The sequence below is a fragment of the Megalobrama amblycephala genome, linkage group LG19, assembly GCF_018812025.1.
Source record: "Megalobrama amblycephala isolate DHTTF-2021 linkage group LG19, ASM1881202v1, whole genome shotgun sequence".
NCBI classification, from domain to species: domain Eukaryota; kingdom Metazoa; phylum Chordata; class Actinopteri; order Cypriniformes; family Xenocyprididae; genus Megalobrama; species Megalobrama amblycephala.
Window position 1 is genome coordinate 5,275,667 of NC_063062.1, and position 13,366 is coordinate 5,289,032.

Here is a 13,366-nt window from a genome sequence, read left to right on the forward strand (position 1 = left end):
ACCTGACTCAATAGAATGCTTGTAAAGTTTACAGATTTAATAAATTAAATGCAACTGTCAGACAATATGTGGAATCTATGACTGTTTTCGTGGAAACTCATAAAATTAAATGGTGCCTAAATACCTTTTAGTTAACACAAGATGACGCACACTTGCAGCTTAATAGACCGAAATGTGCATCACTGCATTTTATTGAAGGTCTAATGTGTACAAAACACATTACCAGATATTCATTAAGACATTTTATGTGGTTTGCTGGAGCAAGCAGTCATGATTTTTCTATAATATCAGCCAAGTCTTTCCTGCAAATTTTTGTGTCCTCTTCTTCACAAACTGAATATATATATATATATATATATATATATATATATATATATATATATACACACACACACACATACATACACATATACATACATACACATATTATACATATTATACACATATACATACACATATTCTTCACAAACTGAATATATATATACACACACACACATACATACACATATATATGTATATATGAGGTGCATTAACCTTATAATATACATACACCACACACACACACACACACACATGCATTAACCTCATAATACACACACACGTGTGTGTGTGTGTGTGTGTGTGTATTATGAGGTTAATGCATTTTAAAAAAACAATTACATAAGCACATTAACGTTGATATAATTTATTATCATTTTGACCTCTGTTTATTAGTGTCTTAAAGGCATGGGATCCCAGGTCTGAAGTAACTTTTGTGAAAAGACCAGTATCACTCTATGAAAATGTTTCAAAAGAAATGGTATTTTTAAAAGTGAAGGTCAGTGTTTATCTATTTTTGTAGAGGCTGCATATTTTAATAGTTGGAATTGACATGGAGGAACTAGAAGAGTCCAGTTATTGTTTGGACATTGATGGTCTATCACTGTAGAAACATATGGAACTTAAAAACTATTTCTGAAATCAGTTCATTACAGAATTTGACTGCTCATTCAGTCCCACTTTTATTGTCAAAACTACATATTCTCAAAGGAATGAGTGTTGTTTTTGATAAATCCAATGATTATGTAATAAATACACATAGGCTATGTTATCAGCACAATTTAACTTTAATCCTATCCACCTTTATCTTGGAGTTTCTTCACAAAGATATGTTTTCAATAAAAGCGTTTCCACCCTGTCAAAGTCTGTCTTAGTTTAACCTTAGGCTATATCTAATCTATTGCTAACTAACTTTAAAAACCTATATAGGTTGATGTAAAAACCACCAAGTGTTGCCTAAATGTCAAATTTAAGGTTGACATTCATTCTGATTGCTTTGAGGACTTTTAGTGAAAACATCACAATGGTAAAACAATCTATGAGTCTTTATTTGGTCACTAATAAGCTACGCAGAGAATAATAGGCTAAGACTAATAAATTTTCATGGCCATCGTCTCTTGTATTATCGAGTTTGATTAGGAACATAAAAACATAAATCCATGTCCCAGGTGAAAAAAAAAAGTACACTTCTATAATGTACTTAAAGTGCTCTATTTTCACGAAACAGTTTTGTACTATGTGCTAATGTACGTTAAATGTGCTATGTGCTTTGTACTATGTGCTAATGTACGTTAAATGTGCTATGTGCTTTGTACTATGTGCTAATGTGTGTTAAATGTGCTTTTAATATACTATCTCTGTATTTAAAAAATATATTTAGCTACCACTTGTAGTACACTATGGGTTCAAATGTACTATAAGTAGTATCTAAATACATAGTATATTAAAAGCACATTTTAGTTCATATTTCATGCTGTCTCAAAATAGCACAGTTGAGTACACTTAGATGTTCTTAAGATTATCTTAAGAAGTACTAAAGAAGAATTTTTAGTATATTAAGTACAAAATTAGTGCATTAAACAGAGCACTTTAAGTACATTATAGAAGTGTACTTTTTTCACCTGGTGTGCCACTGTCAGACGTTTTACGACACGCTAGGCTAATTGTTTTATTGTAGTTTGAGAAGACATGTGACTGCTTTTTGCGCATCATAGGGGTGTTTTGCATGTTCCAAAGTGTCTGTCCAAAAATGCTGTCTATGTAGGCAGCTCACAAGGATTTGAGTCACATCCCGTGTGCGTCGTTGAGCGCGGTTCTCAAGCACACAGGAAGGGGAGAGAGCTGTTAGCTAGCAGACAGCGGGCAACTGTAAACAACTCACTTTTATAAACCTCACAAATCAAACATACCTTACGCTGACTTGCTCATCCATTTGCATGGCATTTAAAATGTTGCTTTAAATGCGTGTATGGCTGTAGACCCGCAGACTGTTGCATTATTACCGCAGGTTTGCGTTATTTACAGAGCTGGGATGCAAGCAGCTAGAGAAGCGCGTACCCGAATGCACAGCTAAAGCTTCTGTCAACACGAACCGCTTTGCTTTCTTCATTTCTCTCTTCTGTCTTAACAATAAACACGGTTGAAATGACAGGTCATGTGTTAGGGAATTAAATAGTACCAATCTGACTATAAGCGTTGGTTTAAACGGTTTGTTAGCTTGTCGAAGGTTTGTTTTCTCAGTTAGCATATACGCTAAAGCTAACTCTAACATCGTACAAAAAGCCTATAACTCGATCATTTTTATTATTATTATTGACGTAGCGTCTGTAAAAGGTGCTCTATCGGTCTAAATGAAATTCTAATTTATGCGAGGGTGACATTTTAACTGTATTAAGCTGGATTTGAAAGAAAAACAGGAGTGTGGTTATGTCAAATACTGTAGTATGATGTTAAAATGCTTAGAAAGGAGTCAAAGTTTCACTAAACAAGGCTTTGAGCTGGCTGGACCAATACTATGGAAGTTCCTGGAAGTGTCAGTGCAATGCAGATGAAGGTCCAAAGCAACAAAACTAATGGACACCAACAGCCGAGATGAATTAACCAAATGGTGATTACAATTAAAACTTTATTTTGTATTTAGTCATCATTGAAATGTTATGGATATTGGATGTTAAATTAAGTTAAATTAAATTATTTTACATTAATTGTATGTGGTCTGCATATCATTTTATTTATTTCTCATTCTATGTATTCAGGTTTTGAAAGCCTTCAATCATGGGTGATATGAAGACCCCTGATTTTGATGATCTCTTGGCTGCCTTTGACATCCCTGATGCAACCAGTCTGGATGCCAAAGAGGCCATTCATGGGAATCAAGATGAGGGAGAGGGACACCTGAAGCACTCAGAGATGTGTATGGATGCCACGGTTTTGATCCCTCACCCAGTGCCTACAACTGATGTCCCTGTTGTCAGTGTTATAGTAAAGAACACCAGCCGCCAGAACTCCTATGAAAATCTTGTGGAGAAGGAAAGCTCTCATTTGGGGCAGCTTTTACAAAATGGGTTCAAAACTTCTGCAGGCTCACTGGAGACGCATCCCTCTAGCTATCCAATGCTGGATAGCTCTTCTGTCAATGGGGACTGTTCAAGACATTCCTTGGAAAAGATTCCCATCCTCTACAAGACTGAAAAAGTTCCCACTCCATCAGCGCCTATGCCTCAGTTTAGCCCAATATCTAGCCCGGAATCTGAAGACATTCAAAGCAATGGAATCAATGACCGTCCAAAATCTGCAGAGACCTCGTACTTCCCGTCTGATTCACTCTTTACATCTTCGGCTCTTCCTGTTTTAGACAGTCATGGAAATCCAGATGCATCAGACAAATGCAATGAAAGACAGCCTGGTTCAAAAGGTGTGGATGATCTTGAGTGTGATGGCTCATCAAAAAATTATGATTCTGCGACTAAGAGGGACTGCATCCAAGATTGTGGAACAAATGCATATCCAACCCCCGAGACGACTGTTCCTTCTTCCAGTCCATGCGTCAAAGATCATACCTCCAGATTGTCTTCTTGTCTTGATGCATTAGCAGCCCTAAATGCTAAAAAGGATCCTGGTGGGCAAACTAATTCAAGGGACTTTTCAGTTACCCCGAAAGAGACAATGAAAATTAGTCCAAAAATACCCATTTCGCCAAGGAGCCCAAGAAGTCCTCTGGAAGTGGTGAAACGTTACGTGAAACAGCCTGACAGCCCAATGAGTATATGTAGTGACAGCAGTGGTAAAGCATCTCCAGCTGTCGCTACTGGCTCGCCTCCAGCCATCCCACGAGTCAGAATAAAGACAATCAAAACCTCATCTGGAGAAATCAAACGCACCGTCACGAGCATATTGCCAGACTCTGAGACCGAAGATCTCACGTCACCATTTGGGTCTTCGCCATCTCAGTCCTCAGTTGAAGATGCCTTCTCGAAAACGTTGCCTATGTATCGTTCAAATGATAACATTTCGGAGGTCATTTTTGAAGATGGAAATCAGGAAGCCTCGAAGACTGCTTTATTGGGGGGCAAATCCAGCACGAAATCGGTGAGGAGCTCAAAGAAACCTCAAACCCCAAATAACAGTCATAACCTAAAGACAACGCAAGGGGGGAACAAGCAAAGGAAGGCTTCTTCTGCTCAGATGGGTTCTTCTGCTAATACAAACTACCTTCCGAAGGCATTACACTTGGCAAACCTAAATCTAGTCCCGCATAGCGTGGCTGCCTCGGTTACAGCAAGGTCTTCCACTAACAGACAGGAGCCCTCTCACTTGTCATCATCAATGGTGTGCAGTTCTGTACCATTGGTGCATCAAGTTAAAAAAGTCTCCCCAAACACACGAGCTGTTGTCCCTAATACTGCAGCTGGAACCTTAAACAGACTGTTGAATTACTCAAACCCAGTGCCAACATATGTTCCTGACCTGAGCCCACCACCAGGCACCAATATCAAGCTCCCACCGCAAGGCTATTGCTGCCTAGAATGCGGAGACTCATTCGGGCTGGAAAAGAGCCTTGCTTACCATTACAGCCGGAGGAGTGTGCATATTGAAGTTGCATGCACGCACTGCTCCAAAACATTGGTGTTTTTCAACAAATGCGCTCTCCTGGCACATGCTCGCGAACACAAGAACAAAGGCATGGTGATGCAGTGCACTCAGTTGTTTATGAAGCCCATTGCTGTTGACCAGATGTTGGCACCCACCAAACCTAAGCAGTCCGTGAATCAGATACCTTACGGGAACAAAACCACAGAGTCATCCAAAGGCCAAGCAGTCTTGCCACTTTATACCGACAAAGTTATTAGACATGGATTCAAATGTCTGGACTGTAATAAACAGATGTCAGACTACACAGCACTTGCAGGTCACTATCAGAGGTCATCGGAGGCTGAAGGTCTGGTGAGTCAAATTATTGAATTACTGGAATCACAAAGCATGTCATAAAGTGTAAATTATTACAAAAATTACAAATAATTGGTTTAGAAAAATACATTTTTATTCAAAATACATTAAAATCCTCTTCACACATACAATGACTTTACCGCTTCTGGCATGTCTCCTTTGGCATGTCTGCGCGATAGTCTTGTGGGCAGCGTGTCGACATATAGTGCTGTTGTGCTTCGGGTGAACTGAGTTCGAGTCCCGGCTCATGGACCTTTCCCGATCCCGCCCCCCTCTCTCCCACCTCGCTTCCTGTCCACTCTATACTATCCTATCACAATAAAGGCAAAAATTACCAAAAATTAATCTTTAAAAAATATTTTGGCATAATACTATTTCTTAGGATTTTTTAACAAAACTGCTTTCTATTTCAGAATATTAAAAAACTTTTGTCCAACAAATCAAGTCATGTGACTTGACTCGTATCGTAGAAAGGACCTCTGTAGATCCTTATGACTGTCTGTAAAGGCCTCTTAAAAAATATCAGATAATTGACATAGTTAAAATGTAGTACGGCCCCCAAAAACTTGTTTTAATAGTTTATAGTTCATGATATTTGTAAAAAAAAACCTTTTTTATACCTTTAGTATATTAAAGAACGCTTTTGAAATTAATGCTTAAGTAAACCTGTTTTCAAGATGTAAGTGTAGCCCAGGACTCGAACCCAGGCCCGTCCTCATTGGAGTCGGGTGCTCTAACAAGTAGGCTAAAGACCGCAGTCTCTAGAGCACCTCTTGAGTTCAGGGGAGTGAGGTTTACACACACAGTTCTTACTAGCCTATGTGTGTTACATAAGGAAGACTGGTTATTACTTTTTACTTGATGATCAACCTTGAAAATGGTATGAAAGTTTTTCAAAACCCTATGAAATCACTCTTAGTACATTTCTAAGAACTTGGCACGTGTTTTAAACTAGATTTTTCCCTTGCGTTTGTTGTGGATACTCTTCTGTGTCATTGACCCTTATGTTTTCTTTCTTTAAATGCAGATATGCAAGGTTTGCTCAATGCTGCTACCCAACAAGTGCAGCTACAGGGCCCATCAACGCATTCACACACACAAATCCCCTTACTGCTGTCCTGAATGTGGGGCACTCAGTCGCTCGGCGGACATCCAGAAGCATGTGAAAGAGAATTGTCTCCACTATGCCCGTAAAATTGGGTTCTCGTAAGTACCTTGAACTGTGACCTCTAGTCCAACCTCTTTTGTGTTTTCATCTCTCTCTCATCTGATTCGCTCAAATGCAATTTTTTTCAGGTGTCTGCATTGTGAAATGCTTTTCATGTCACTGTCCCTCTTGAAGAGTCACATTGAGGAGAAGCATTGCGAGGTCTTCTATAAGTGCACTATCTGTCCTGTAGCCTTCAAATCTTCTGATGGATGCCTGATGCATGTTAAAAACAAGCATGGAGGCAGTGAACCCAGCCATCAGTAAGTGCATCTATTGATCTGTTATACCATAAATTCAGTCATAATTCTAAAAGTGTTCCTAGAACTGTGTTGAGGAGTTACTTCTGCTTCATTCTGTGCAGGGTGATCTACAAATGTTCCTGTGAAACAGTCTTTAAGAGGAAGCAGCTGTTGTATCAACATTTTCATCATCGAATTTGTGTGTTCAAGTGTCCAGAGTGCACTTCATTCTTCCCAGAGAAACTACTTTTCATGCAACATTTCAAGGTTTGTATTAGGGTTCTTTATAGTACCAGTTCTTCGGTACCAAGTCGATATTTTAAAAAAGTAAAGACACCCATCTTTTCTGCTTTATCGGTAGTATCGAGTACCGGGCCAAACACTCCCGTGTGTATTTGTGTGAGCACTCTGCGAAGAACGTCAAAGGTTTATATTTATAACATGTTTTTGCAGCGTTGAGCATTTGACATTTTCTTGTCAAACTATAATTTTAGTTAGTTAACTTTAGACTATCACATGCACTTTAAAAGTCTGATTTCAGTAGAACTAAAGCTATAATTTAGTTTTTTTAAAAACGCTTGTCTAACAGAAATTGTAGCAGCCAGATTTCTGTGAAGTTGGACTAACAGACCTAAACCCTTAAAGAATGCAATTGTAGCTCAGCTTTGTCCAGCTTGTATACATGTTAATCAGACTACAACCGGCCTCAGCATTGTGCACTATCTCCAAAAGACAGAGGTGACAAATAACGTGACATTGTCAAATATTTGATTATGCATTGTGTCATGTATACTTAAAGATGAAGATCTGCAAAAACCTGTTGTAGCTTGATTATACTTATTGAAGGATATCTTTTTGGAAAGAAGGTTTGGAAGGAGGTGTGAGTTCATACACATTTTATACATTGTGGCACTACAAGACATTTACATTCAAGACATTTAGCAGATGTTCTTAACCGAATCAACTTACAAAAAGTGCTTCATATCAGACTGCTGTTATCACCAGATGGCAAGAAGACAATTTAGAACATTATCTGCTCGGAATTAAGTACTTCCTGTTTATATGCAAATAAGTGTGGTCTAAATAAACCTAATACTGTATATATACCATATTTACCAGAATATAGCATTTTTTAATCATCTGAAACATGCTAAGACATGTATTCCAAAACTATGTATATAATCCAGTTAGCATAAAGCACACAAAACATGTGCAAGCACACACATTTGGATTCGTGCTAAATGAGCGTGGTACATGAGCATAAGTTTATTTGTATAGCATGCATTTCCCACATGCCGATAGTTTCAGTTTTGCTTTTTTTGTTGTTTGTAGGCTTGGCATTTATAATAAATGATGTTTATAATGAATGCCACTATAATTGTACATAATATTTTACCTAATTCCCAACTTGTGACTTATACACCAATGCTCAACTCAACTATGCAATTTTGACCTGGAGAGACTTATAGTCAGATGCGACTTATTTTCCGGAAAATACGGTACAATAAAACCTAGTGGAAATGAATAAGCCAATGCAAGATTTTTTTTTTAAGTTAACCCAAACATTTTTGCAAGAGGTCATATATCCGCGTACCATTCCTCATGGCATTCGTTGTGAGCTTTGTGAGTCTGATTGCATGCTGGGAAGCATAGATTAGTCAAGATGAAAGTCTGTTCAGTCTGTCATTTGAGGTGGGGTGCTTGCAAATAACAGGTGGTGGTTCAGTATGACACCAAGATTCTTAGATTTTTTTGCAAGAGAGATGGTTGGTTTGTCAAGTAATTACAGTAACTTTCAACAATAGATAAGGCAAAATGCTGTAACTTTGATATGCCTACAGTCAACACAGAGACGCATACAAAACTCTTATTATTTGATGTGGTCTGTTTAGAAAGCTGGATAAACGGACATTAAATAGAAAAAGGTATATATTTTGTAGTATAATACTGTGGCAGAATGAAAGCGCAAGGAGAGATATTTGTTATTTTTTGTGGTTGCATCGAGGAAAGAAAAAGCAGGTCATTTATTTTTTGTTTAATCTGCCACTGCTGTTTCCAATGTCATTGTACTGCCACAGTACAAGAGATGTTTTGTTTTGTTTCTATCAGAACAAAGGTGGTTGTGTATTTGTATCATTCAGATACTGGAATAATAATTTTTTTTTTTAATCTGCAGGCTAATCATTGGAGCATTTTCAGAGTTGAAGCAGAAAAAAGCCCCAAAAAGACAGAGACAGTATCATTCTCTGATAAAATGTCACCACCAAACCTTCAACAAAGGTTGACCAAACCAGTTAATGAGGCCGGCATGAAGGGAAGAGAGAGTTCTGCTGCACGGAAGTCAAGTGCTGGAGTTAGTATGAAGAATGCTGGTTGGACCTGTGGAGAATGCCTCGTGTGGGTCCCTGACAGGGAGACCTATGTCAATCACGTGAAGACCAGCCATGGCAGGGTGAGATTCTTTCCTACATGTGGGATTTTGTATTTCATTGAATAGCTAGTACTCCTTTTTTGCTCTAGTCAATTTGTGATTCGAGATTTACAGAATCCTTCAGAAGTAAAGTCATCTAAGATGTTATTGTCTTTCTTTCTACAGTTGAAAAGAGATTAAGGTTTTTGAGGAAAACATTCCAGGATTTTTCTCCATATAATGGACTGCACTGGGGTACAAGGGGTTGAAGGTCCAAATTCAGTGCAGCTTCAAAGGGCTCTATATGATCCCAGATGAGGAATAAGGGTCTTATCTAGCAAAACGATCGGTCATTTTCTAAAAAAAATAAAAATGTATATACTTTTTTACCACAAATGCTCATCTTGCACTGGTCTGCGATGAACCACGCATTACGTAATCACATTGGAAAGGTCACTCGTGCCGTAGGCGCAAGTACCGATCCAGTGTTTACAAAGCGAACATGCAAAGACAAAGTCAAACGGCATTTACAAAAAAGGTAAAACAACGATGTCGAACGATTTTGAAGTTGGAGAAGAAAATGAAATGGAGTTTTTCGCTCATCCTCGGTACTTCGGCCTAAGTGACCTTTCCAATGTGATTACGCAATGCGTGGCACGTCGCAGAGCAGTGCAAGACAAGCATTTGTGGTTAAATAGTATATAAATGTTTTTTTGTTTTGTTTTTAGAAAATGACCAATGGTTTCTCTAAATAAGACCCTTATTCCTCATCTGGGATCGTGTAGAGCCCTTTGAAGCTGCATTGAAACTGCAATTTGGACCTTCAACCCTATGTGGAGTAAAATCCTGGAATGTTTTCCTCAAAAACCTTAAATTATTTTCGACTGAAGAAAGAAAGACATGAACATCTTGGATGACATGGGAGTGAGTCAATTATCAGGAAATGTTAATTCTGAAGTGAACTAATCCTTTAACATTTGATCACGACTGTTTATTTGCAGTCTTTAAAGAGGCATCCTTGTCGACTATGTGAAAGGTCCTTCAATTCATCCTTGAGTCTTAAACGACACATTCGCAGTGACCACGATGGGAAAAAGAAAGTTTACACATGCTGGTAAAACCACTATATAATAATTAAAGGTTCATCAATATTTGTTTTGCATCGTTCTTATCTGAAGAGGTCAACCTTGTTTTGTATCTTTCTGAAGGTACTGCACAAATGAGAGGATATCCTTCACTAAACACTCAATGCTAAAGAACCACATCAGCTTGATGCATGGAATCAAGAACCCAGATTTCAGCCAGATGGCAAAGCTAGCATCTCAGGAGGTGGGCAAACCCACAGGCCAGGTAATCACAAATACTTCATTTATTTATTTTATAGAAACATTTCTTCAGGTACAGCATGCACAACTACATTTTCCTCTTTCAGAGGCCGAAAAGAAGAGCAGAGGAGGCTCATGGAGTAGCAGGAAATGGGGAAACATCATACAACACCCCTGCCAAGCGGCCTAAGCCACTTTATCGCTGCGCCAAATGTGGCTTTACCTCTGAAAACCAGGCCCAGTTTCAGAAACACATACCTCAACATAGAACCGACAGCGACACACCCCAGTGCCAACACTGCGGCCTTTGTTTCACATCTCAGCTAGCACTCAGCAGACACCTCTTCATTGTACATAAGGTCAAAGAACCAGAGGAGCGTGAGGAGACGGGGAAAGGACGAGAAAACTCAACAGACTTGAGCGATGAAACTGGACCTCTTTCGCCAAAAAAGACCGCGGAGGACCAATGCAAACTCCACACTGAGCCCACAGACAGCAACAACACACAGGCATCAGAAACAAGTGGATTTGAGGAAGAAAACGCCTGAATAGAAGAAAGGACTCCAGTGGAAAGCTGCTAATCAACATAATTGCAAGCATGTGATTGCTGAATATGCAGCTGATAAATGTGGTACTGCAAACATGTTGCCTTACAGTGAAATACTATATCTCATCATGTCGCATATATCACATATATGAAATAATGTTTAAAACAGTCTCTCATTTGCATTATTTGGATTAACTTAAAGGGACAGTTCACCCAAAAATGAAAACTTTGTCATCGTTTATTCATCCTCATGTTGTTTCAAACATGTATGAGTTTCTTTCTTCTGCTGAACACAAAAGAAGATATTTTGAAGTAACCAAACATAGTAGGGGGGAAAAAAATACTATGGAAGTGAATGGCTATTGTCAACCAACATTCTTCAAAATCTTTTGTGTTCATCATAAGAAAAAAACTCATACATGTTTGGAACAACTTTAAGATGAGTAAATGATGACAGAATTTAAATTTTTGGGTAAACTATCCCTTTAACTGTTACATTCATGCAATTAATTGTCACTTTTTACTGCTTACTTGTTCATCCTATGTATGTGGATAATCATAATTTATTTTTGTGTAATTGCAAAAGCATCATGTCAGTGTGTTTCAGTGTTTCTCTAAAGAGCAATTGTATGTTTTTGTTTATGTACCACGTCAAATCTGTCTTTGGTACATTACAATGCAGGTAATATTATGTATGTTACATATTGTAGCCATAAGTGGGACAGTCATTTTGGCTGTTTTCAGGGTCACCAAAAATGCAGAAGAATTTAGCCCCTTTGTTGGTCAATCTTATGCTGTGATGGTCTTGAAGGAAGGGCATGTCTGATGATGTTTATTTTATATTTATTAGGTAGCGTACTTGTATCACAAAGCTAAACATCTGTAACAGTATTTGCTACTATGGAGATTACATTATTCTGAAAGGTATTCACTTAAACCCAGGTATCTGCACTCAGAGAAAATATATTTTCATATTCATTCCATGTAGATTACTAGTTTCAATTACATTTATATTCAATGAGCCATTCTTACAATCAAATTTAGCACTTTTGTAAATGCTTGTATGGAAAAAAAAAGAGAAGAATTTACATATTAAAGACATCAGAGACTCAACTTTACAGTTTGTGCTGTCAGCAGAGGCTTGATGTTTTTGGGGCCTTTAAAATGTAAAATACAAAGATTACTTTTTGTTTTTTTTTTATTTCTTAGTTATTCACCAATAATGTTTCGGATTAAAACGTTGATTATCTTAATGTGACAAACTAAAATAGTGTTTTATTTAATTTATTTATTTGTTATTTTTAGTCTTGGCTACAAAAAAGTCCACCGCACAGGAAAGATGCCGTTCGTTTAACTGCAATGGTGGGTGTAACTCATTAACAAGTAATTAATTACTGTAATTTAATTACGTTTCCCTTGAAAAAGTAAAGTAAGGGACTACTCTTAATTTTTCTGTAATTTAATTACAGTTACTTCTGATTTAATTGCATTAAATACACTTCTTTATTAAACAATAGTGGATTTAACATCAAAATTCATGTTAAAATTTGTTTAATGTAACCTCCATTCAAATACTTTAAGAATAATTTATGCAGTTTTATATTGTTTATTTAAAATAATCAAAAGTGCAGTTTCGTGTTTAGTATTCCCAGGTGAAAAAAAAAAGTACATTTCTATAATGTACTTAAAGTGCTCTATTTTTGTGCACTAATTTTGTACTTAATATACTAAAAAATTCTTCTTTAGTACTTAAGATAATCTTAAGAACATCCAAGTGTACTCAACTGTGCTATTTTGAGACAGCATGAAATATGAACTAAAATGTGCTTTTAATATATCATCTCTATTTAAAACATATTTAGTAATATTTAGTTACCACTTGTAGTACACTATGGGCTCAAATGTACTATAAGTAGTATCTAAATAAATTTTTTAAATACAGAGATAGTATATTAAAAGCACATTTTAGTTCATATTTCATGCTGTCTCAAAATAGCACAGTTGAGTACACTTAGATGTTCTTAAGATGATCTTAAGAAGTACTAAAGAAGAATTTTTAGTATATTAAGTACAAAATTAGTGCATGAAAATAGAGCACTTTAAGTATATTATAAAAAGTTACTTTTTTTTTCACCTGGGTTGTTCAACTGGTCGAGATTGATATGAGATTTATAAAGTAATAAGTAATGAAAAGCTTTTTAGAGTGAGTAATTAGTACAGTAATCAAATTACACTGTTGAAGATGTAATTAGTAGCTAGTAATTCGTTACTTTTTAGAGTAACGTACCCAACACGGTATAACAGACCTAGCATGGCATGTTTATTGTGTTCACTTGTTTATCCAAGAGCTCTTACAAAATGTCATACTTA

General features: G+C 37.1%; 1 protein-coding gene across 1 annotated transcript; it reads left to right on the forward strand.

Annotated features, from left to right (window-relative positions):
- The first annotated feature begins 1,987 nt into the window (after nt 1-1,987).
- On the forward strand, nt 1,988-12,109 carry znf592 (zinc finger protein 592). Its single transcript, XM_048168896.1, has 9 exons — nt 1,988-2,926; nt 3,075-5,262; nt 6,293-6,471; nt 6,562-6,735; nt 6,837-6,981; nt 8,891-9,166; nt 10,126-10,238; nt 10,333-10,474; nt 10,557-12,109. The coding sequence occupies exons 2-9, from the start codon at nt 3,094-3,096 to the stop codon at nt 10,995-10,997; spliced, it is 3,639 nt and encodes a 1,212-aa protein (XP_048024853.1). The 5' UTR covers nt 1,988-2,926; nt 3,075-3,093; the 3' UTR covers nt 10,998-12,109.
- The last annotated feature ends 1,257 nt before the right edge of the window (nt 12,110-13,366 follow it).

Excerpts from the sequence above, each read along its gene's own strand:
- znf592 (XM_048168896.1), top strand. The coding sequence starts at position 3,094 with ATGGGTGATATGAAGACCCCTGATTTTGATGATCTCTTGGCTGCCTTT. Across the intron at positions 6,472-6,561 it reads GCCCGTAAAATTGGGTTCTC|GTGTCTGCATTGTGAAATGC; the intron begins GTAAGTACCTTG and ends AATTTTTTTCAG. Across the intron at positions 10,475-10,556 it reads TGGGCAAACCCACAGGCCAG|AGGCCGAAAAGAAGAGCAGA; the intron begins GTAATCACAAAT and ends TTCCTCTTTCAG.